Source organism: Teleopsis dalmanni, chromosome 2 (genome assembly GCF_002237135.1).
Source record: "Teleopsis dalmanni isolate 2A chromosome 2, ASM223713v2, whole genome shotgun sequence".
Taxonomy (NCBI): domain Eukaryota; kingdom Metazoa; phylum Arthropoda; class Insecta; order Diptera; family Diopsidae; genus Teleopsis; species Teleopsis dalmanni.
Genome location: NC_051847.1, coordinates 51,648,137 through 51,675,993, shown reverse-complemented (window position 1 = coordinate 51,675,993; position 27,857 = coordinate 51,648,137). Strand labels below are relative to the sequence as shown.

At 27.9% G+C, this 27,857-nt stretch overlaps 3 protein-coding genes across 6 annotated transcripts in view; 2 read left to right on the top strand and 1 right to left on the bottom strand.

Moving 5' to 3' along the window:
- Nucleotides 1-27,857, top strand: part of LOC119682433 (SAM50-like protein CG7639) — a 246,151-nt gene that overhangs the window by 19,886 nt on the left and 198,408 nt on the right. The window lies entirely within an intron of this gene.
- LOC119682419 (atypical protein kinase C) lies at nt 694-26,974 on the bottom strand. 4 transcript variants are annotated; one of them, XM_038095857.1, is made up of 9 exons: nt 26,538-26,974; nt 14,072-14,948; nt 6,234-6,284; nt 5,575-5,660; nt 4,516-5,505; nt 4,257-4,451; nt 3,821-3,942; nt 2,530-2,656; nt 694-1,167 (listed from the first exon to the last, which is right to left on the bottom strand). In XM_038095857.1, the coding sequence occupies exons 1-8, from the start codon at nt 26,934-26,936 to the stop codon at nt 2,569-2,571; spliced, it is 2,808 nt and encodes a 935-aa protein (XP_037951785.1). In that variant the 5' UTR covers nt 26,937-26,974; the 3' UTR covers nt 694-1,167; nt 2,530-2,568. The 4 variants fall into 4 exon arrangements, with proteins under 4 accessions (XP_037951785.1, XP_037951786.1, XP_037951787.1 ...); XM_038095858.1 differs by lacking the exon at nt 3,821-3,942 and adding an exon at nt 2,914-3,029 and having other exon boundaries at nt 696-1,167; nt 26,538-26,971; XM_038095859.1 differs by lacking the exons at nt 14,072-14,948; nt 26,538-26,974 and adding an exon at nt 10,581-10,719 and having other exon boundaries at nt 697-1,167.
- LOC119682424 (nuclear factor NF-kappa-B p110 subunit-like) lies at nt 19,808-23,101 on the top strand. The gene is made up of 3 exons (XM_038095866.1): nt 19,808-20,425; nt 21,436-22,201; nt 22,277-23,101. Exons 1-3 carry the CDS (start codon nt 19,859-19,861, stop codon nt 22,963-22,965), a joined length of 2,022 nt encoding a protein of 673 aa, XP_037951794.1. The 5' UTR covers nt 19,808-19,858; the 3' UTR covers nt 22,966-23,101.

Here is a 27,857-nt window from a genome sequence, read left to right as displayed (position 1 = left end):
AAAAATAAATCCTTCATAAATATGAAAAGTTTAAAAAATAATGTTCAATTTTTAAGTTTTTAGTAGTTTATTAGAAATTTAAAACACAGTTTTAATTTCACCACATATACTAAAAAAAATAGTTTAAAAATAATAAACTGAATATTAACAATTACTGAAATATTAAAATTAAATGCATAATAAATAAAAAAGTATCTAAAACAAAACAAAAAAAAATACTCTATATATAAAATCTTATCTTAAACATATTTATGATTTTTATGGATTAAAGTACCATGGAATGTGTTTTAGTTAAAGTTTTGCTGTTCGTCTCTATGATTTATAAGATATTTAAGTTGATTTTCTCGTAATAATAATGATTTAGTAGTTATTTAAAAGCGACTCACGATCTGTGTGTATATAACACTTAATTGATTAAAAATCTCATCTTCGTTACTTTATTCTTAAATATTAATATATATTTTATGTATCAAAGTTCGCTGCATTTATTTAAATAATTTGTGTTATTATTTTTTCTACAATATTTTAGTAAAAGAAAACTTCATGCATTTAACGTTATTCTCTAATGGAATGTATTGCTGTATCGAAACAATATATTCTTTGAGTTTAAGTTTAAGAATAATATAGTTTATAACTTTTTTGTTTTGGTTTCTTTTTTCTATTGTATATATAAGAAAATTTAATATATTTTAATATTATTACAATAAAAGTTTTTTTTTGTGACCGCAAATACTTTTGTAAAATATTAACATCATATTGACGTAGCAGTTATTGCTTTGCATGGAAAATTTGTTTTTTTTTTGTTTTTTTTATAGTATATATTGTTATAAGAAAGTGCACCTTACTTAAATTAAAAATGTATTTTTTTTTTTTGAAAATATTTTAACAAAAACTCATCTCCTTTGTTTTGGCGTTTGAGTAATTATTTTGTTTTAATTAATTTAATGGAAGGCAAAACATGTGCTGAAGTAGACTTTTATTATTATTTGAATTATTTTGATTATTATGATTATTATTACCATTATGATGTGAATTATTATGATTATTAATATTTGTAAGATTATTGTTGGTTATTGTTGCTGAAGTCGCTGTTGGAGCCGAATGCAAATGTAAAATACTTAAGTCATCAGCAACGGAATCATAGTCACTGGAATCCTCCCCATATAACTAAAAAAACAAAAAGAAAACGTTATTAATAATAATTAATAATAGTATTTTATAAGTAAAATTAATTATCGACCTGTGAGCATTGCTACAACTCACAGAAAACAATGTATAATGTTAATTATTTTTTGTCAAATGTGCGTTCTAAGCTTGATAGGCACGAATTCTAAGTCTGATACTTGCAACAAATTATATACGGACTATAAACTAATTAAATAGAAATTCGTATATTTCTTAAGATCACTGACGATAAGTATTTGGCAATACTCAAAACATGGCAATGATTTATTTAATATCAATAAACTAATCAAATTTTTGTTGCTACATCTTCATTACTGTTCGAACCGTTCCCAAATGATTTTATTTGAAATTTCAAAAAATTTAAACATATAAATTTAGAGAAACCTTATGCTTTAAAACAACGGTTGAATTGGTTTGTCTTCTTACAATTAAGCAGAAGAAGAACTGCACCTTCTTACGATTCTCTTTTAGAGTTGTTGGTTCAACAACTTTTAGCATAAGGATTTGATAGCTTTAGATTAAAGAGTTAATGGAGCAATGGAGTTAATTGCACTGTTAACATATACTTATGTTGCCCAAAACATAATTGAGACACACACAACTTTGACTTTCTTAGACCTATCAATTGGTATGGATGATGCCAAAGTAAAAACTACTAAAAAAGCAAATAGCAGGATATCCAAAACAAAAATACGCTTAACACTTTTTAATTATCTCTATGTGAAACATCCAGAGCCATAAATTCATACCTACATAATACTTTTCTTAATTAATCAAATGAAATTGGTTGGTTTTTTGTGGGAAATAAGGAAAAAACACAACACTTTCTGTCAATAAACAAATTTCCTAAACGTGCTAAACAAAACATGACCAATGTCATGATAGAGAACAACAAGTTCGAAGTTGTGAAAGAATTTTTTTATTTCAGAACCAGTGTAAACATTTAAAATAACGTCAGCCTAAAGAATTAACGAAGAATAACTCTTGTCAATAGATATTGCTTCGGGCTAAATAGGTAATTGAGAAATGCAGCTCTTTCTCGACAAAAAAAAACAAAATTTTCAAAGCTCTTAGGATGCCTCTTCTGATGTAGGCTACAGAAGCTTGGACAATTACCAACAGTGATGGTGACAGTAACTTCGCCCGCCTATGCGAAGGACAGTAGAGGATGTCCGTATCTTCGGTGAGAGGACTTACAAACATTATGAAGCCACTCAATACTACCAATGGAAGTGGATGAATTAAAGAATTAATTTCACTTTTATATTAAATTTTATAATAAATACAATATGTATATAAATTAATATTTTTTAATTTTAAATTTACAATATAACATTAATTTACCCGCATATTATAGGGATGTAAGTCACAGGACTCGTGGTGTCAGACACAGTCTTCCAAAGACATAAGTAACGGGTTCACATATTCGAATCCTTCGAACTCCGATTGATCAATATTATCAATAACATGACTGAAAAAATATAATATAAATATTAAAGAGATTAGTATATACGAGTATAAACACATTCATTTAGCTATTATATTATTAAAAGTATTTCATATATATTTATAATTATACATATATATTTCCAAAGGTTTAATATTAAACTAAGAGCAAAAAATGTATTATATATTTTATTAAATATAAAAAAGCTTAAGTATACTCAAAGAAAACTTTAAATTTTTAAATATTTTTATATGATAGTGTGCAAAAATAATTCTACTTACTCATCATCGGGTGTCAACTGTACGGCCTCTTCCGTAAATTCTGGCGGGAAATTTGCCAAATCCCGATCTGAGTCTAACCGTGGTTTAAATGGTGGCGACACTTGTTTGCGTTCAAGCTTTTGATAAATGCAGCAAAATGATTTTGATAGAAATGTTGATGCAGATTATGAAAAACCAAAGAAGAGGAGGAATCAATTAAACATAAAATTTTCTTTTATTTATCAAAAATTAAATTTTGCACGTAATTGTGAAATAATGATGATTAAACATAAAACTTTAAAAAGGAAACTCAAAATTTATTTATGTACAGAGTGTATAAGGAAACGCTGTGAAAAATGTTTTACTTTGATTTTGACGTTGAAAAACTTACAAGCGATCCTGCCGCTGGATCGCCAGGCGTAACATATAACATAAAATATTTATTAATACTAATTTGAGTTTATAAAAATTAAATATGTTTGCATGCACATTTATCGAAATTCCGTTAGTATGGGAAAAAGCAATCTATCTATAATATAAATAAAATCAGACTTTCACACATAATGATTTCATTACATACATTATGTACGTAAACCATCCTCTCTCAATATACATGACTATTTCAAATAAAAATTGTTTTTGATACTTACAACAAGTTCCATTAAATGGAAGTATATGTTCTATTGGAAAGAGCTATAAAGTTAACTTTTTCAAAAACTATTATTATCCTCTGAATATAGAACTTTAAAATAAATTTACATAAAAATTTTAAATTATAAAATACATAAGGTTTTAATCAATATTAATAAATCAATTATTATAATATAAATAAATTTAAGTGAAATGCAAGACTCATTCAAGGCAATATATTAACATTAATAAAAAATATACTGAAAGAACACAAACAGCAACATGGTACTGCACTTACGGATCATCTGGCGTCAATTCAGCCGGTTCTCTGGTAAATTGAGCGTCAAAATTTGTGGTCATAAATGGATCGCCAGGATCAAAAGTTGGTATATAAGGCGGTTGAACTTCCTTTTGTGCAATCTTAATTATGCATTATTTAATTAAATAATTTCAACGAAAAAAAAATTATATTTTATTAACAACCAAAGGTAAAAAAAATGTAATAAGACCCATAATAGCAAATGTATGTTACATACAAATATTTGATCTTATATTAAAAATACTTTAACATATTTTACCTTTATTCAAAAAGAAAAATAATAATTTTTTATATATCATTCGTTTTTTTTAGTTTTATAATCATCAAAAATTCACACGTGCAAAATTATTTGTTTCACAAAATACAAATGAAACATTATTTGATATTTAATATTATCTCATCCTAAAAAACTTACCATTTCCCAGTCAATACTTTTAAAGAATGGATGATTTACAATATCCAAAAATGCTGAATCGCAATGACAACCTAAACGATCAGCTGGATTTTTATTAAGGAAACCTTTAAGCACCGAAGCTGCTTTAACACTCAACGAACGTGGTATACGTATAGTTTTTTCAAGAATTACTTGGAAAAGATAATCCTCTGTATTCTTTAAAATAATAATAAAAATTTTATTACAGTACATACACAAATCATTTTTAAAACAAACTTACTTGATCTGGATTTTCGGATGCACCAGCTATATCAAACGGACTGCGTCCAGCTAACATTTCATATAATAAAACACCCAAAGCCCACCAATCAACTGAGAAACCATAATCTTCACCTCGTAAAATCTCCGGTGCAATATAATTTGGTGTACCGCAGAAAGTTGAAGTTGTATCACCTGGACGTATACCCTCCTTACACATACCATAATCGGTCAATTTAATATGACCCTCGTGATCGAGCAATACATTATCCAATTTTAAATCACGATAAATAATTCCTTTCTCATGCAAAAAGTTTAATGCTAAACTAATTTCAGCAGCATAAAAGCGTGCGTGCTCTTCTGGTAGACGACGTTGTCTTTGCATATGGAACATAAGATCACCGCCACGCACAAACTCAATAACAAAGAACAAACGTGAAGGTGTTTGGAAACAAGAATGCAAACCAACAAGAAATGGATGATTTGAAGCTGTTTCGAAAACATGTTTCTCCGTTTGAACCCAATCGATATCTTCATCATCAGTAACTAAAGATTTCTTAATTACTTTCATTGCATAAATGCGTCGGGTTCTCTTTAGTTCAACCATTAAAACTTTAGCATAACTACCGCGACCAATTACACGTATTAAGTCAAAATCATTCAGAGAGTATATTCGCTGTACACCCGGCTCAAGTTGTTCTTCGACATTTTGATGTTGCTGTTTATCATGGTGTTGTGATGCTTCATGCATTTGTGCATTTTCAAGTACAGCCAAAGGATCACACGATTCACGCGAATGCGTATAATCAGGTAATGGAGGCAAAACTTCTGGAAGTTGTTCAGCAAATGCATCATCTCGCTCCTTAACCAACGGCTCTACATGCTCGTTAGTACAATGTTTTTGTACAAGTTTGTGACATTTTTTATGCACCAACAACTTGCATTGAATGCATTTGAAACCTTGACGCCCCAATCCCCATATACGATCTTGACAATATGCGCAAAAGGCACGCTAAAAAAATAAAAATCAAATCAAATTAAACTTTATTTATAATATATATGTTAGATATAAATAACTTACTCTATTGAATCGTTTAGCTTGAAATATATGCCCATTGACGCGATATAGCTTACGCCATCGACGTGCTCCTCGCCTATAAATACTGCCTGTAGAAGTAAAACACATTTGTGATTAATTTAAACTCATAGTCATGGCATATAAGGATCGATTTCCCGAATATGGGATAGAATTCTATAAAATAATGTTGGTAAATTAATAAATATGAAATATATCTGATCTTAAGAATTTGAAATTAAACTTGGTGGGTTAATCTAGCCACACTAGATTAATTTTGGCATTTGCAAAGCTCTGCACATGAACTGCGCTTAATTATGTTTGCTTATATAAACACAAATCGAAAAAACAACGAAGAAAATGTTTTTGTATATATTGGTTTAATCCCCTTGTTAACAGTCACAAGAGAGTGGAAGAATATATCAAACCAAAAAATTTACCTAAATGTGAGAACATAGCAATTAATACAAACCAGTTTAAACCTGTGGAATTATTCTTTAGTACTTTAATTGAAATTAGCTCATACTGGCAGAATTAAATGCCATCATCTCCGCCGATACAAAATAATTTAAAATATATTTTCATTATTTACAAAAAATATTCCATAACTATACAATAACCTAACAGTTAACTGTATAAAATTTTAATAGAATAATTTTACTTACGATCTTCTCCATCACATGACATTCCAGGTGCTGCAGGAACATTTGGAAATACTAAAAATTTAAAATAAATTATTAGAATTTTTCAAAGAACTTTTTAGCTTATTATAGATTTTATTTAATAAACTACAATATATGAGTATAAACACAAAAAAAAACACATTTCAAATTTACTAATAAACCTTTAACATATTATTTGTAGAATTATTAATATTATGAAATCATATTAGATATTATAAAAAACGTACTTTGAACTAAAGCTGAAATTTTATCAGAATAAATAAACTAAATCAAAGTAAATATCTGTTTTAAATAAATTTGGAAATTTTAAGAAAAAAATTTTATTTATAATCACCCATATCTTCTTAATTAATCATCCAGTAATTAATAATGAGCAATTTTGCTTTCAAATTAAAAATTGATAAACATAAAATTTATAACATATATATTTCTATAATAATAAAGTATTTATTTTATGTAAGAATAGAAACGTATTTAACCTTAACAGAGTTGTTTTATATACAAATAAATAAATAATAATTATTTAAATAAATAATAATCAAAGATTTAAAAGGATTCGAATAGTAAAGAAAAGACAAGAATAAAAATTTGGTTAATTTATTGAAATTTGATTGACCATACAACACTGTTTCGAATTTCTTTATTAACCAAATTTTTATTCTTCTCTTTTCTTTACTATTCGAGTCCTTCTAACTTTTAAAAATAGCTTCTTTGCCGTCATAAAAAACGTCATTCGGCAAAAATGATTAACTTTTAAAAATATTATTAAATTACGGATAACTGAATATTAATATAGTCAAAGATTTCTGCAGCTTGTAATACTGGAAGTCATATATCTTATTTTATGTTGAGGCAAGTTGAGTCAGTGCACTTGAGCACTTTTACTCTCTGCGAGGTTTCATCATAAACCTCTCTACACCTTAACTGGATTATTATTTATCACTTCATCAGATTAAGCAATAACTGACCTCAGATCTGCATACCGCCCCGATGAGCCTGTAACCATTCTAAGTTTCGATAACGGAGATGACTCGAAAGTCTGTCAGTTTTCGTAAATAATTTCATGCCTCTATCTTTTATATATTTTTTGATCGGATCAATCTTGAGATACCTGAGGATGTCATTTGTCCTAATATACCATTGCACCTTGAAAAGTCCTCTCAGAACCTGGCTTTGTACAATTTCTAGCTGGCGAATAGTAGCGTTTGAGGCCTTGATGAACGCTACACACCCATATAGAAGTGACGGTTGAATTATTTAGTTATATATCAGCTTCCTGTTCTTAGCAATGAGATTTTCATTTTAGAATAGCGGTTGGAGGTGATGAAAAATTTTGGCACAGCTAATTCTTTTCAGTTGAACATGTTTAACCTATCTGAATCATTTGACCACCTAGATGCCTAGATATTTCTCCCCCACTCTCACTCTCAACGGGTTCTGTCTCCTCTTACGCGTAATGAACAAAGCCTTAGTTTCTTCATTATTGATTTTTATTTTCCATTTCGGGAAATACTCCAGGATGAGGTTTATTCGTATGCACTTGAAGTGTGTTGGTTATATTAAGAACACATTTAACTGAGTATAGCGTATCGTCAGCGTATAACGCCAGTGTCGACGGATCTAACACTGGGATATCGGACATATTCTATATTTATAAAATATTTTGTGTTAATATAATATTAAAGTTCATATTGCAGTTACAAAAGTACAAGGTATTTGAAATAATTAATTTATGACCTTAACAATCCTCCAATGGTATCGATTTTTATTTTCATATTTCAAATTCTGTCTGTCTCTATACATTTATTTATTATTCTTAATAAGTCATTTTTTGTTGATTTCATAAATATTAACATACAAAATATATTTGTATGTTTATATTTTGATTGGTTGATTCGAACTGATATCAAATAGTATATTTACTCTGTATTGTAGACATATTCTATATATATATTCATTACTTCACATTCAATTTTTAATTGGCAGCTTATTACTATTACTATTACTTTTTGATTTGATTTAATATTTTATTTTGTTTTTTTTTATTTAAAAGGTTATAAATAAAACTAAATAATATGAATTTTTGCATATTAAAAAGTATGATTCACAATCAGAGATAGTAATTTAATTTATTGTTTAATAAACTCATATAACATATTTACAACAAATACAATATTATAAGTTAGTTGGTTATATACCAACTGATATATATAATTTCACATTAAACACTATTTGACATTTTATATATATTTATATATATATTTAAAGTTTTTTACTTTCAAAAGCATTCTTGCTAAGCCACATATATGTTAAACTGTAGATACACTGCGTTTTTAGCACAATTTGGTCCTTTTTATATGGATAGTAAAATATTTTGTTAATTTGCTCACTGAATTTTAAAACGAAACTAAATATTATAATTGTATATTATTATATTAAGTCTGCAATTTCGTTAATAATAGTTTATGTTTGTTCACTTCTTTGTTTTTTTTTTGTTTTTGTTCATTTGAAAATGTTGAAACAATCTAATATTTACTTTAGCTTTAATTCACTTTCGTATGTGAGCATTACTAATAATTTTTTGCAATTGAATATGGGTGGTTCCCTATCTCGTCCACATTTTAGCGATTTTGATAAATAATTTGTTGAGGGCCATTTTTGTAAACCTACTCCTTATGTTCTTTAATTCATTTTTATCAGGTAAGTAATCAAAGTAATTGTAAAAAAATACTTCCAATACAAATATTGTACATAACAAAAAATATGACGAATTTTGCTTTATACTTTGATATATAATAGAAAATATAATGTATATACATTACGTAAATAAAACGATGTCAGTTATCTATTTAAATTTAATGAAAAAAAAGGTAAATTTGAAAAATATAAAATAGAAATATATAAATAACTTATGCATGTATTTATATATATATTTATTTAAAAAAATGTTCATTTTATTAACCAAATGTTTTTTTCAAAACATTTAAGTAAGTTTACTCATCAACCCAAACTACAACTAAGACAGCTTTTTTAGATGCATTATATTTGGTTGGTGCTTTTTTTATAGGGCTAACAACTTATCGCTAAAAGTTGCATACATACATAACTTAGAGATTTTCGAAATGTGGATCTATAGAAGAATTTTTATTATATCATATAAAGATAAAACTACCAACATAGACCTTCTCAGAAGACTAAAGATAAGTAGAAAATGTATTTAACAACAATAAAACAACGGAACAATTTATTAGTGTAATTAGTCCCATTAGATATGAAAAAAATGAAAGATTGATTTTTGTTAGATAATAATTCTGATACACTGATTCAGTAGGGATATTTCAATCTGATGTTAAAACGTTTTTATTACTAAGAAACAAAAATATAAAAAATTTTAATTTTATATATTGAAATGTTGTCCCTTATATCGTTGTAAAAAACCCCACTTTATCTTTAAAGAGAAACTATACTAAATTTGCTCAGTTTTTAAAAAACTTTTAAAATTTAATTAATAAACTTTTTTATAATTTCTATTTCTAATTTATTTCATATAGTTTATTTCTATATAAAAATATAACGACGTTTTGAAGTTATTGACGACTTCTTCAAGACCCATTTTTATATAGAAATAAACTACATATATAAAATAAACTAAAAATAAAGCCAACAATTCAATTAAATAAAATAATATAAAAATAATTTTTGTTGTTGTGGCTCACTACTGTTCGAAACTTCTGTAAAAATAAAAACTATAAAATAATATTTTAATATATTTTATAATAAAATCTTATAAAGTTTTTATTTTTATTATGCTTTCTTCAATGATTTTAAATATTTAAGGATTTACTTAGACTGTTTTATTTAAATGGTATTAATAGCATTATATATTATAATTAAACTTTAAATTTATAACAGCGTTATTAAATAGCACAAAAGATCTATTATGATTGCGATGCTTTGATCAGTTGGTCCATAACTATATCCAACTATATAACTATAACATAACTTTACACATCAGACATTTTTTTAGAATATCTATAAATAAGAATGGAGTACTTACTCCCAATATTGTTTATTAAACTGAATAATTATGTATTAAAAAATGTAAATGCACTTAAAATAAAATGAACTTAATTAATTTTAAAAGGTTTTACGTTAGCTAATTTTTAACACAACAAATGTAATTTCGATATAGAATAAATTCGTATAATATATTTAAACCATTTAGAGGTTGAGAACTAAAACAAGTGCATATTAAAAAATTCACTTTGAAAATTAACTAACATATTAGTTTTTAAATATATTTGATTATTTTTTAAAAAAATCAGTTACTCTCAACACCTCCGCTCATGAAGAATGGAGAGGTTGATACTCCATAAACCGAAGCTGCTTTACATATACCACTCCACATAATCATCGTGACAACAAGGCCCACTAAAGGGGTCGGTCTTTAATTTTAAATTTAGTTTTTAGTTTTTAGTTTTCTTTTAAATGAGCTATTTTAACTTTCTTGAACTTATTCAACTTTTAAAATTTTATAATGTATTTTCTACATTTGAACATTTGAATAAATGTAGTTTTATTCATGTTATCACACTAAATTCGATTAAACATATTCACGATAATTAACACAAAACACAATTGCTGTGTAAGGTTAAAAACCTTCAAACTTCTATTATTATTTAACATAGAAATTTGAATCGTTTCGTCAATGATCCACTACAATTTATTCTATATGCTCATATGTACTATTATTTTAAACTGAATATAATCCGTAAGTCTTAAAGTATCACTATTCATACGTTAACTATTTCAATGCCACGGTAAATGACTCTACAAACTGAATAAGAGCAAACTGAATTTATTATGGAGATATGAAAAGAAAAGTGACGAAGAAGTGCCGCAAGAGTTTTATTATATATTTGTACTTTATTCTTTTCGAATTGAATTCAATTATTTATTAATATTGTACGGGTATATACAATACTCTCATTCGCGCTCTTTCGATTCAATTTGTTATGGCAATCAATTTAAAAATAATTCCGTTGTGAGCATGTAATTGAAAAAAATTAAGAACATCAAAACATTTGAATAATAATATGTTGGAGAAAAACTTCATTCTATTCTGTTGTGATAATCTATTGAACTTCATATATATATACATATATATATATATATATATATATATATATGTATATATACAAATTCATATAAATAAATAAATACATATATAAGGTTAAGGTTACGAATTAAATATTAAACATTCGTTTTTAATATTTTAAATATTTATTTATTAATAGTAATACCCTTTCATTATATAAATTACTTAATTATATTGATTACAAAAAAATTACAATTTTTTTAATAATTTATTTTATATAAAATTTTCGCAATTCCTAAACCCTTTGAAGATAAAGCACTCATATAGGTACATGTTATCATATCAGTCAATTGTTTTGGAATAATGTAACAGTCATAAATATACTATAAGAGAGAGTTTTTTAATAAAAAATATCTAAATATTTTAAATATAAATATATAAATATTTTTTCCTGCTGAAGTCCTTCGTCATTTCGTTATTTTTTAAATATTAAAAAATGTTTAAATATAGAAAAATGTTTTATTAAATATGAATAATAGCAAAGAATAAACACATTTTTTAGTTCTGAGTTAGACGTAATTATCGGAATTTGTCGAAAAACCTCCATTTTTTTGTATCCTTCACATTTCTGTCAATAATACCGACTTTTAACTGTAGCGTTAGCTTCTTTATTATAATAAACTGAAACAGTGCCGCAAGCCGCTCATACCGATTTATTATAGTAAATAAAAACAGTTATTTTTGTTCGTTTTTTAACTCCATATTATACACAATATATATAGCCTCGCTACTATATACAGAAACACATGTTTTGAGTTCTTGTATGTGTAGTGTGGAGAGTAATGGAACATTAACGTGCCAATAAAACAGACATGATCTGAAATGTTCTTTTTCTCAAAAATTGAAGTACAGATTGCAAAGTTCTAGCATTTATCTAAGAAACTTGCCAGTTCTATGCTTATGATTTGTAGGCTTACAGAACAGTATCATTCGATGGTATACGTCCACAATATAACATAAGTAAATGCCACTTATTAGAATTAAAGGAATTTTTAAACAGCCCTGAAACATATAGTCAAACAAAACATTATCGCAATGTTTAGTTTTGATTATTATTTTCCATAAAATATGACACTAGATATAAACTCAAAATCGTTTGAATTAAGTAATTTTTTAACCCATCAGACTTGCACCCATGGATGCACTCGAACATGATTGTAGTCTACAAGTGAAGCTAAGCTACAATTGTAGTCTGTTTTGATTATAATTTTCCATAAAAAAGACACGAGATGTAAACTCAAAATCATTTGAAATAAGCGACTTTTAACACATCAAATTTAATGAACTCAAATACGATGGTAGTATCCAAGTGGAACTAAGCTAAAACTGTAGTTCGAAGAAAGCACAATCATCTGCCTACCCTAGTTTTATGGTAAATATTTTGATTCCATTATGATAAAGGTGTCCAAAATGATCAGATCGATAAAATGCCTTTCAGTTTTCATACTGAGACTATAGTTCTTCTTTTTTCATATAATTAAAATAGCACCCTGCTTTGATATATATCTAAAATCATTTATAACTTTTTCATGAGTTAGTTACAACTAACTAACTTACATTTACGATATGAGTTAAATAGTAATTTTAACCAGATAATGTGATTTAGTCAATATTTACTTAATAGGTATTTGCATGTTAAACTTTTAACGTATGCTGGAAATAAGATATATTCTACCTTCTTGTTTCAAATGCTCCTGACTACAATGTAGTGTTTCTAAAGCTGGTTGCTGGTTATTTGTTTCATATGTGTAGAGAGCATTGCTTTCAGCCGAATTAATTGCTCGAACATTTGGATTAGTTTTTGTTAGTAACTTAACTGGAAAGCATAGCATTTGTAAACTATTTTGCTTTGAATCGGACTCTTTTATAAACACAAGGCTTTTTAATCAAATTGAATTTAAATTGTTTTACATCACTTTATGTTGTATTTTGTTATACACAATTTTCATAAAAATTTATAAATTTTAAAAGTAGTATTTTTATTAAAATTAATCATACAAGACCGCCATAACACAATTTTTACTTAACATGTATAATTTAATTTAAAACATTTAATTAAGCAAAATAAAATTCGACCGGCAATACCCAATTTTTACTATTTACACACACTTCATATTTTCCGATTTTATTTGTAATATTTTTAATCAACACTTTATGCAGTGTGAGAATTTTTATCAACTAAATAATTACTTCTCAATATAATAACTAAAACGAATGAAGTCACTCAATATTTCTAAATTTCGATAAGAACACAATATAATACTGAATATTTCTTTTTCCTAGGTTCTGTGAACGAAATAGTATCTTCTACTAATGCCATACAATATACACTAAAATGCGCCATATGACGACATATATGTACATATATATTATTATCAATTTTATTTGATAAGGCAACAATTTAACTCTGGCATAATTTAAATATGAGTTATCTTATCTATATAGAAAAATATAGTACAAAAAATTATTTACTGTACAAAAAATTATATTTAATATTACTCAATTAAATACGCATACAGATACCTATTAAAATAAGCGAATATTAAAAGAAATTAATATTTAAACACAGTCAACATAAAGCAAGGAAATTAAAAAGACAGTTGTGGGTATATGTATCTAATAAATATATTTAAATTCACTTAAATATATTATCAGAACTTACCTGTAGCATACGCTGGTTCGATTTCCTCTTCGGAATGCATTTGTTGTGTTGGCACAGTTGGAATAGGAACCGGTATTGGTAAACGTTCATAATGTATACACTCATGATGATATTGATGATGATGTCCATTATGTATAGTACCCAATGAACTGTTACGGCCACCACTGCCACAACCATTAAGACCACTACCCGCGCTACCATGATGACTCATGGTACGATGATGAGTTTCCATTCCGCCGCCACAGCCGCCACCAAAAACACTGCCACCGCTACCGCCACCCGAATCGTCTGTAGTAGTAGTGGTAGTAGCAGTATTATGACATCGGCTTGAACATCGTCCCAAAGAACCGCTGCCACCACTATGATGACCACCTACACCAGCCAAATGCGCTGCTATATGACTAACGTGACTATTACCAGTAACGCCACCCATTATAGAACCGCATCCCTGACTCGAATCGGAACCCGAATCATGACCTGGGCAAGCACCGGCAGAACCAGGTCTTGAGCCAATTAAACTTATTGTAGAATGTGGCGGCGTTGTGGATGCATTTATTTGCATGTAGTGATGCGTATATGGATGTGGATGTGGTACATCGTAATCGCCTGTATTAATTGCACCTGGAAGCATACCAACACTACCACTAGCATTTTGGCCACTTATTAAATGGCCAGTGCTGCCTTGTAAACAACCCATTGAACCATGGGCACTACCATGACCACCATGACCACTGCCATGATGACTACCACCGTGTATACTACCATGTGCACTACCGCTTCGACTGTGCAATGAAACGCCACGTGTGAGTGTATTGTTCGCTGATTGTATGGATGAGACAACTGCGCCACGACACAAAATGTCCGACAATTGATTCGCCTGTATACCGAAATATTTTGTCTTAAATCATAAGTGTAAAGAGCACATCGATATGGGCAATTTAATGAATTGATTATGATGATCGATCGGAATGCAGCCATGAGTTGGATCAATATTTTAAAAACAAAGTCAACCATTAAAAATTTGTTTTATAATTTTAATTAGAAAGAATTATTATGCAAACGAGGTGTGGATTTTTAATGTCAAATTATAAAATATTTGTAAAGAAATTTTATGTTTAAAAATTTTTTTAAATTTATTTTACAAAACTTCATAAATATTTCATGACAAATTTAGCCGCTTGAACTGAACTGGATTATTAATGAGTCTTACATGATTTAGTTGAGTTATTTACTTGGTATAATGATTTATTGACTAATTAATAAGCTACTATCAACTGTCAACTAAATTATTTAGCTTGCCGTAGAATTTTAACCCATAAATATATAGGCACATGCTATAAATAGTACAAAATATGATTTTTTAAACACATCAAACACTAAGTCCCTATTGTATAATGTCTCAATAGATCACAAATTGTATGTATCCGACATTTACTTAAAATGTCTAATCAAGATTTCGAGATGATAAAAGAATCAACAAAATGTCACCCAAATATTTATGTTTCAAATGATCACAAGGTACGTGATAGATAATCCATTTTAAACTTTTGCAATTAAACTAAAAAACTTCTTTTTATTTAATTGATTAGAGAAGAACATAACGAAAATAAAAGTATTAAGAATAAAAGAAGAGGTAGACTGGCTCAAAATTCAAAAGTAAAACTTTGAGGGATCTGCCACTTTTTACATAATATAAAAACATAATAAGAAAAAATACCATTCAGATAATTTAACGGCAATAGGGTTAAAAAATTTAGAGAGGAAATATTATCTACTCAAACTTTTATAGCTTAGACAAATATCAACTATGGATAGACTTTTTTAAAAACCTTCAAATCATTACTATAAATACCAATATAACAAGTATAGTTAGGAACAAGTATAGTTTCGAAGTTTATATTTAAAAAAATTTATTTTAATTTAATTTTTTTTTAAATTGAATTTGAATAATATTAAGCATACCCATGTTGCAATTTAAAATAACAATAATCAAACATATTACCCTCTTTTAAAAAAAGCCATAAATTTCATTCTCTGTAGTTGATAATATTTAGTGTCTTATATTTTGTGTAAAATTTACTCAGAGTTATTCAATAAAACGAAAAAAAATCATTGATTAATTAAATCAATCCTTCATACATATTTTGAGCCCTGATTGAGAATCGTATATTTATTTTTTTCATACGATGTGAGCCCTTGATAGATCTTAGTTAATAACTTTTTTATCAAAAAGTTACCGCAGCGCACGTTTGTATAAACATTCTAGAACAAGTGCATCATAATTACCAAGTTGTATTCCTTATTAACCATTTGTCTCTCTGATAGGAATTCGAAGTTCCCTACGTCACGGTATTCGAAAATAAAACTATTGACTTGATTTTCGAGTAACATTAACATGATTTTTTCGACTTTTTTTTAATGAACCATAACGAACATTGCTAACTTATTTGAGTATCGTACTCGTAAAATTTATTCACATCTCCAATGATACCTTAATAAAGGTGGTTTTTGTAAAAGTTCTGGAAATCAGGTCTTCAACAAACATGCCATCGATTTAGTCGCTAATCGTACAGTGACTCATTTCATACCCAAAATATCAGTCATAGCACTATAAACGGACTAAAATGCCACCTTTCTACCCAATAGTCTAAGTTTCATAAAATTGTTTTTGAATACCAGCTTCTTGACTTTTGTCCATATTTTCATTGGCGATTCATTCTTGATAGTAGAAGGCCAGCGAATACTCGACCACAAATTTGACCACATTTTTAACTACACGACAATATGTAAAATATATATTCTTTTAATCACAATATTTCAAATAAACTGTTTTTTTAATCCATTTTTCTGTAATCAACATTGCAAAGCATTCAAAGGTATTATTGCAATCACGTAAAGGCATTGGGTAACATATCGCCCACCAATCTTACTTGATGCCGCACTACGGTGTTCTCAACTCGTTTTCTACTTAATTTTTATTAATAATTGTGGTTAAAACAGCAGACTAAACTAACATTGACCTCTTTTTTAATTTCCAATTTGTAGATGTTATTAGCCTTAAACTATAACATTATTCTTTATTAATGAATTAAATATTTCAAATATTAGATCAAATTACTGAAACAATACTCGTCTGCTAATATCTTTAGTTGCGAGTTAGACCATTTTTGTTCTCATAGCCTCAGATTTAAACTAACGAAATGTAATAAAAAACTAAGAGTAAGAATAAGCAATAGCTGTAATTTTTTCTTTCAGAGTAGCAAAAAAATACTCGCAACTTCATAGTTAGGTTTTAGTTGCAAAAAATTTTAACACTTAATTTTCAGTGCAGCCAAATTCAAAAATCATTTTATTGTGAATATTCACTGCAAATATGTTGTAAAATTCCAATCATTCGATTTACTAATAAATTCAAATGTATAAATAAATAAATTAATTTAAATATATAAGATAAAAATGATTACCATTGTCCTTCTAATATTCATTTTTTTCTTTTATTTAAATTAATTAAATTTAAGTGTTCACAATTTTTATATTTCATATTGTATACAACAGTACAATAAACATATGTCAGAAAAAACATTTAACATATTTTAAAAGTGATGTCAATTTATTCCTACGAGATTTAACGCTGTTTTTTTACAACTCTGAAAGAAAAAATTACGTCCAATATATGTTTATAACCAACACCGAAACAAGATAAAAAATTATCTTTGTATGTTATCAACCGGCTGTATTACTTTTAGGTTAGGTTAGGTTGTACCGGCGATCCCAGGGGGATTCACTTAGGCCTATAGACCCATTGTGATACCGTATTATTGAGAAACCCATGGGCTAAAACCATCTACAACCTTTAATAAAGCTTATGATGCTATATAGAGGGAGGTCTCGAACTTCGTCAAGATCCTCAAAAAAGAAAGCCCCCAAAAATTTAAGGCGACGCCACGCATACATTGTGACCGAAAAGTTTCCGGTCATAAATAAATAAAACGCAAAATTCTTAATCTTCATCAATATTTATTTTATCTCCTTCAAAATATGCTCCATTAGAAGCGATACACAAATGCCAACGTTTCTTCCAATCATCAAAACATTTTTTATAGGCGCTTTCCGGTATGGCTTTGAGTTCCCTCTGCGAATTCTGTTTTACGTCTTCTATGGATTCAAAACGCGTTCCTCTGAGTGGTAATTTGAGGTTGGGAAACAGGAAAAAGTCACACGGTGCAAGATCAGGTGAATACGGTGGCTGTTCGATGGTATTTATTGAATGTTTGGCCTTAAAATCGTTGATAATGTTGAACAAATTGAGGTGAATCGGAACAAGCCGGGCGTTGACACGTCGCATACACAAATTGTCCACCAAAATCAAACGAGCCATCTCACGACCGATGCCTAGCTCTCGTGCTATCTCTCTAACACTCACATGAGGATTTTTGAACACGATTTCCTTTGCCTTTTCAATGTTTTCGTCGGTGGTAGAGGTCGAAGGTCGTCCAGAACGCGGCATGTCTTCGACGGTCGTACGACAGTCCTGAAAGGCTTTGTACCACTCATAAACTTGAGTTTTCGATAAAACTGATTCCCCATAAGCCTTTTGTAGCATTCGCAACGATTCTGCACACGAAATTTCGTTCGAAAAACAAAATTTGATGCAAACTCTTTGTTCAATATTTTTTTCCATTGTTTTTTTCGCAACGCACTACTGAGGTGAACTGGTTTCAACAGCTGCCGTAAACGAACTGTCCGACAGATCGCGCTCATTTTTGGCATAGTAATTAAGGACAGTGCTGCCAAACTACATAAACTTAAAATATCGAAAAATATACAGCGCGCGAATTTTAAATGAGAACCTCCGAAAACCTTTCGGTCACCGGACAGAAACAAAGCAGGTGAGAGGCACTTTCGTCATAAATACAGTCTACTAGCATGATTAGTATTACTTTTAAAAAGATACTTATATTTTTTTAATTCTTTTTTCTTTAATTTAATTCGAATATACATTAACATTTATCTAGCACGTGAAATTATAAAAATTAAAAATAGATTCAAATAATTAAAAACATTAATAAAAAACTTTTATATACTATATGTCTCACTTTGGAGCTTAACTAGAGCTTTATAGATATAATACATTGAACGTTTATTTGAATTGTAAGTAGACGTTAAGAAATCAACGAAAGTTTACCGCTCTTTGAAAGTTGTAAAAGTAGATGATTCACTCAAAGTATTGTAAAAAATACTTGAATAAGTATATTTATTTTGTATATATTATATTATTATTATTTGTTGCAAGACATTAATAATTAAATAGCTCTAGAGAGAAATTTAATACTTGTAAATTTTTATAATATTTTGAATAGCTTTTTCTTTTGATTTCATTAAATTTTACACATATACTAAGAAGGTATATACTAAGTATTTAAAGTAAAAAAATATTATCAAAAAGTTTATTGAAAAATTTTTCTCTTAATTCTCATAAGAAATATTATTTGAAATGCTCATCCATTTTTGCAAAAAGATAAGAGCCGCTAAAAAATATTCGTTTAAGCAATTTTCTGCCTCATGCTTGAAAAATTTAACTCAAAACATTAGTTCATTGGCAACGGCGAAGCTGGTTAATTAGTAAAATATTTTTTGCAATACAAAATTAATTAATTACGCATTTATTAGTGAAATAAACAGAAATTCAGAAACAAAAAAAAAAAAACAAAAAATTAATTTTTAAAATATATTCATAAAATTTGCTACAACAATTAAAAGAATAGTGTTGAAAAGTTATGATAAAATATGTTTGCATTAAATCATATGGAAACTAGTCCCAGTGTATCTTTTAGAATCACCGAGCAACCAAAACAACATCATCGCTTTCGATATGAGTCTGAGAAGAACAGTACGCATGGCATTTTGACAAGCGAACATTCTGCTTCAAAAGCTGTTCCATGTTTTCCAATTGTGGAACTGATTGCTCCACATTGCATCAACAATGAATTTTTTATTAAATGTGATCTATATGAGCCTATGTTTAAGAATAATTCAGAAATGAAATATATGCTATCACCAAATAAACTTAAAATTAAAAAATCCAAAAAAGACGCAGATAGTAACTCAGAGAGTGATTGTCCATTTATTTTCGACAAAATGATCGTTTGTGAAGATAATCCAACAAAACATATATTTTCCTTAAACAACTGCTATATAACAAAAACAAAAAATAAGGACAAAGAAACGATATTACAAGAGAAATCAAATAAAATGGCTGAGAAAAAATTGCAAATCGATGATATTAACAATTTACAGTCTATATCCAACAACTCAAACCAAACCAAAATTGTATCAAATGATGTTGTGGAAAAGGTAAAGCTACGAGGTGTTAGACATTTTTATGATGTATATAAAAATATAAATTAATATATACGAATATATATACATACACATATCTTCTGTGTGTTCTGTTATCAAGAAAAAAACATTTTATGACTGGAATTTTGGAATCATTCAATTGAAGAATTTAGTTGGATTGACTAAATTATTTGTCGATATATATTTATACTTTCTCAAATAATATATAAAAATAAAATAATTCTTAATAATGAAATTGTAGATCTAATTGTTGAAATAATATTTCATATAGTGCAAGCATCAGGGTAATCTGAATATCGTCGAGGTATTCCAGCTAATCCTAAAAAATGTTGAGAAAAAAAAGTTAAATAAACATTGAATAACTTTATAATTTTACACGATTATAGGGTAATTAAAATAAAATTAGATTTTAATTATAATTACTTTATTTAAGTTAAACGTGACAAAGAAAATATGTAAAAAATTAACGTGTCTGCAAAGTTAATACTGAAATCTGTGATAATAATAACTATAATATTTTTAGTATGTACAGGCTTTTACGTCTATTCTAGTATAACTCGACAAGTGATATTATTTGTGAAACAAGAACAAGAAATTAACAAAATTTGAGATTTGAATAACATAATTAAAGTACATTGGATCTGATGTCTAAAATGTGTAACTATATTTTAAATTTGGAAGGGTTGAAATCCAATCCCTCTGCAGTCTTAAAACCAAGAACGAATAATTAAATCTAAAAATTATTATCAAAAGATATTATCTATCGAAAGATATTATCGACTCCTGACATCGACTCGTGACAATAGATGAATCAAAAATTCATCATTATATCCACTTAACAAAACAATAAATTTCATCTGATAAATATGATCCAACAAAAATCGAAAACAGAAAGACTATACGTTTAATTCTATAAGAAGTTTTATTTTATTTTTTAAATATAACATATACATAAATAAATGTTTCTTAAAATGAATATAAAATAATTTCAAAATAAATTACAGGTTTGTTTGGGATTCACTGTGTACCAAATGATATCAATGAAGTACAAACGTGTTTGTGAAACACTTTTTTCTAATCCAATTATAAACGGCATGAAAAACAAGATTAATAAAATATGTACTACATATGGCAACGTTGATGGAAACGATGAAGTTACATTACTTGTACATGATACAAATGCATGTATAATTCGTGTGTATGAACTGGACGCTAACGGTGAAGTGGTTTGGGAAAGGATAATTGAACCAACTGAACTTTTACAAAAAAACAAAGCAATAGTATTCAAAACACCGAAATATGGCGGACAATGGACCAATAAAAATGTTCAACAAAAGGAGTGCCTAGTCGAAGTGATATGTAACGAGGACAACACTACAACCGAACCAGTTATATTCATATATCAAAACTTATGTGTAGAATCTACGGCGAGCGCTCGAAAACGACCTCGTATAGAAACATTTGTTTATGAAAATTCGAATACAACTGCGAATAATGTGATTGAAATGCCAACCGAACCTTTATACAGGGATTCAGTACAGATACATAAAAAACAGAGAAACAGAGATAAAGCTTTTCCGTCTAGCTGTAATAGTTCATTTCCTCAAATTACCAATGCAGAAACACCTAAGAGATCTCATCAATATATTAAATTGGATTATGTTACTTTTAGTGACGATAGTGATATTAAAAATTATCTGCATAACAGTTTAACGAAGCTACTAAAAAATACACCTGATTTAATTTTAAATATTGAACAATTTAACAGTGGTAAGTGTTTATTGAAAAAAATAATAACTTTGTAAAAATGATATTAATTATATAAAATTAATTTTTATTATATAGTTTATACCGATAAACATGAATTTGGAAACACCATTTTTCACGATGCCATTGAGTACGATGAATTCTTAATACTATATAACAACAAACAGATCGAAGATATAACGCCATTGATCAGCGCAGCAGTTAATAAGCTTCAAATGTCACTACTTCACTACACATGCCTGCTCAATAAAGCCGATTACATACGATCTTTAATACGTTTAACATGCTCTATTTGTGTATTAGATGTTAATCAAAATACACCGCTACATATTGCTATAAATAAACAACATGAGAATTGTATTGTAAAATTTAGAGAACTACTACAGAGACCCGAAGATTATAATAACCTAACTGAAGATTTCCTACGACTTCTTACAATTTACGATCGGTATGGTCATACTGTACTTCATAGTGCAGTTCTAAAAAATATGCAGGAACTTGTGGTTGACATATTAAACTTTTGCAAAAGGTCGAATCTGAAAGTGGAAAATATGAAAACGTTGGGTAATGGCAACACTATCTTACATTTGGCATTTAACGAGAACTTAGAGGATATGTTCGATTTAATCCATAATCAATATCCAAATATGATAGATTGTGAAAATTATGCTGGAGTAACAACAAATGATTTGATGTTGCTAGCAGAGCAGAGCGTTAATGGTGTTATTCAAGATGTTCAGCAAATACAACTAAATACTTGTGAATAAATAGATACTTTAACTTAAATTTTATTCAAGTTTTGAAAAAAATTATAAAATGTCAAAATATTGTTGTGTAAACAGTATTAATACGTTAGATAAACGTTAGGCAACTCTTCGACCTAACAATATTTTTTTAAATTAATCTTAGACACTCGATAATTTTTAAAATTGTTTGAAATTTATATAATTTATTAACTTATTATCATTCGATTTAATATATTTTGTATTTTTGTTTCAAATTTCATATAAAAATATAATTAAAAACATTATGAAATAATAATTTAACATTAACAATCAGGTTCATTAGTCTAATTAAATTAATAATAAATCATAATAATTTTTTTTAAATTCTGTTCAATATTTTAATTTAATTATGCAATAAAATTATTTTATAATAATTAAAATTAAAGAACACCACTCGATATAACGAGAACTTAACATAGCCAAAAACAATAGTCTTAATAAATTAATAATAAATTATAATTTTTTTTAAATGCTGTTTATTATTTTAATTTAATTATAGAATAAAAATATTTTACTAATAATTAAAATTAAAGAACATTAAACACTAGCACAATATTTGCAATAAGACAAAAATGTGAAAACAATCCGGATTTGTAGATTTTCATTATTCATATATATATATTTGTGATTCATTATTCATATATATATATCGATATAGCCTAACAGTTTCAAAAGCATTTGTTAGATTTATAAAATCTACAAATCTATATATATATATATATGTGAATCTTCTACATAATACCAATGTAATTCAGTATTTGAAAACTCGTTCAAAATTGAACATTATGGAACATCTAGCAATAAACAAATAGTCTACCAAAGAACTATAACAGCAATGGGTTCCGGCATTACTTCTAAAAATATAGTACAACAAAATAGGCTGTAACCCAAACTGTTCAGGGACCTCAATAAATATGGGAAAACTGTTCCTTATAGAATAAAAAAATTAAATAAAAATAGATTATATGATATAAAAATATATGTTATATATATGATAAAAAAATCATATAATAAATAGCACTCAGAGATGCAGTTAACGCTTCATGGTATGTGCGAAATGCTCACCCACATCGTGACCTTAAAATACCTACTGTCAGGCAAGAAATACAGAACGTTGCCAATACTCATTATATCAGGCTGAATTAATTCTTAAACAGCACTATATTGGCGTTACTTTGCGATGTTTCACACAGACGCTTAAGTTACTTTAAACCAAAGGACCTTTTGAGGCGTTTAAACCAGCAAAGAGATGACTAGCTCAGATCTATATGCTCACTTTAGTTAAGTAACATTACTTGTAATATTAAATAAAAAAACCTCTTGTTAGTCAATGTTACTGGTTGTTGTTAATTAGAACTTTGCACTTTGTTAATATATAATAAAAAAAATTTCAAAATTTAATTATTTAATTTTTTATACTATATTTTAACTCTTCATATTATTTCCATATAAGGGTAAATAAACGTACTAGTTTAAAACCATTTTATAATTACAATATAAACATTGACTTATTCGTACTTCCTTTCATACATACTCATTTAAAGTAAATATATCATACATCAAAGAACGTCAACTCATGAAAGATTATGTTAGATGGTTTTAATATTTATGATTAAACAATACAGAGTGCACATAGTGTAACTAAAAGATAAAAATCACATTCTCTATAGTGTCCTAGATAAATCTTAAACGTTTTAAAACATGTGACGTAAATTAGAGAAGCAAACATGGCCCTGATGTGCTATATGAAATATTGTTTTATTATTTTTCTTAATAAAGGAATAAGTACAGAAAATACCGCATTTATCATTTCTTTTTTTGTAATAAATATTTTGCTTTACAGTATCAAGTGTATTATTTTTTTATACGAGTTGATATTTTAACAGATTAATTATCTAGTAGAGTATAGTGTCTAAGCAGCTATAAGAAAATTGAAATAGAAATCACTTGAAATTATATTTAAAGAAAACTTTTATTAAAAAGAAAAATATGAGACAAATAACTAAATCTATATATTCTATATATTCAGAATTGTAGGCACAATTGAAACCACAACGATATACATATATAAAAAGACGGAATACGTCTAATGATGCCATCATAGTTGTCAGTTGAAGGCAACACAACACATAGAAAGAAACAAGATACTTCTAATCAGTAGCATCACAGATATGCCCTGTCGATTCTCGAAACTACTCTTACTTCTCTACAATAATACTATAGAGTTGGAGATATATCCTTCAATTTATTTATTTTAATAATCTTTTTTACGTTTTTTATATAGCATAGACTACCCTAGAGACATAAACAATTTGACTAGATGACCTATTTGAGAGGATGTCTCTGTCCTCTGAGATTTAAGAAGTGAGTTTTCCATACTATTATTAATCTTGGTAACGTTGATCATGCTAGTACAAAAAGTATACATCTTATAAGCGATAATGTTTATATTACAATTAAAAATAAACAGTTTCTTAAAAACACAAACAATTATAAAACAATAATAAAAGTAATTAAGAAACCTAATGCAACTTATTAATGTTTCTTATTCTCCAAATGTTTTTAAGACATGAGACTAACTAACAAGAATTTTACTCATAACATTTTAGATATTTGAGTCTCGTCTTCAAGTAAAATAAAACATGTACCTCAGATATTTGTTTTAATTAGTGATATAACAAGAGATATAACATACACGGAGAATCATAAATACATACATACATGACATGTGTACATATTAATAATCAATGATTATTAAAATAAAACATATAATAATTCTGCTATTTTCTGATTTCAAGGAAAGGATCTACCCTCACCTCTCTTACTCATCTGGGTTATGCCTTACCGTTATTTGATATTTTGCTTAATCAGAAAATTCTTAATAATTACACTTTTGAAGTTGTAAAATACTGTTGTAAAATACTGTTAATATTAGCCATAGCAACAGCCTTTACATCAACCGAAGAAACATTGGGGCAACTATATAGGTACAACTCGTTTAAGAACTATAAATACTACTTAGCAGTATAAGCTAGCTATATTTTTATATCGATGACAACATCAGGTTACAATCACAACAGAGCAAAACCTAGTACAAGGTACTATCTTCAAGTACTTATTAACCTATAAAAAAAATATAAAGAATTTCTTTGTTTAAACGTTTATAGAGCAGAAGTTTTTAAAAAATACTATAATACGAGTAAAGCAATAAACTCTCTACTGTAATTAAAGATATCCGACAAATTATTTCTAAAATCTTTATATTAAAGTTTAGATAAGGACTACATATGCGTTATTTGAATTAAATATGAATTACAGTTCACCTTCTTGTAAGTAATAGTAAACTTACAATTGCACTTAATTTGTTATGAAATACGAGTATAAATTCAAAATAGAACGTGATGAATTAACAAAATATTAAAAACTAAAAAATCCACACTTCAAATTAAATAAATTAAAAATTGAGATTGTGTTTGATTAGTTTGTGAAATTTGTGGATAAGTAAAAAAAAAACATTTTGTATAAATTTTTATCACCTTTGTGGGAGTCCATACCTGTGGACTGTCCAAACGATCCAACGATTGCCGACGAGATGCATACTCTTCGAGTGCAATAATCTGCTGTGCAGCAGGACAATTTTTGTTTGAATGCAAGTGTTGTTGTGATGCGGTAAGTGGTTGTGGAGGCTGTGGTGGTGTTATCGAACCACACGGGCTACCCGGACATGTGCTGCCTGGACATGGACTGCTGCAACGGCTACGACAAGAAGGACTATAACAAAGTGCCGATTGTGGTGCTGATGGAGTGTTGGGACATGTGCTTGCTTGTGTTGTCGCAACGCAGGGCTCATCATCTTGTTGCACTAAATTTACAGGTAAGGGTGTGCATTGTGTATTACGACGTGGTGAACGCCCACGATCAACCGATGTTGCACTCCAATATCCCCACGCCATTTTGTATGTTATGTTTTTATCACCGTTCTTGATTAAATATTTATATAATAATTTTTCACAATTGTGGATAATTGAAATCAAATTTACGATATTACGTTTTTTTCTAATATTAGCACTTTTATGTATATATGACGAATCTAATAAAATTTGTTAGTATCTTTAATTTGATTGCATTTACAAATTGTTTATAAAATTTTGATTTTGTTTACGAGTGCACATGCATTTTTTTCTAAGAAAACATATTAAATTTTAAATATTTGTGATTATAAATTATCGCTTTTAATTTATTTTTTTTTATTCAATCATTACCATGTATAATTAATATTTATGTTTTAAAGTTTTAAGATAAGTGCATGTATATATTTATACATTTTGACGTATATATTTACATAAAAGGGAAATAAAACATATGTATCTATCAGTATACAATAAAAAACTGACGTACTGGGATCGCAATTCTAAAATTATTGTTTTTCAATAAGCAAAAGGTCTCAACATGGGTTATGTAAGGGACCAGGTTAAAAAGACGAACATAGTTCATAGCACCTTTCTGTGCAGATGATTGCTGCATGGATTGAAGATAGTATATATTATGGTCTGTATATAATATATATATTATATTATGGTCGAGAAATCGCTGCTATCATAAATCATATTTGTGCAACTAAAAACGAGGATTACTTGTCCTATAGAGAAAATGTGCTGTTCAAGTATTTCGAATATTTTCGAAATATTCAAAATATATATTTGAATTCGAATACTCGAACTGCTTGACCATTGTAATACTCAAACACTATCAAGACCCAATCATTTCTGGAATTTATTTCATGTAACACGAAATCACATTGCACATACAAATATATGGAAAATAGAAATTTCGCTGACCTTACAACGCTGTTTCGAGGATTGCCAAGTACTCAT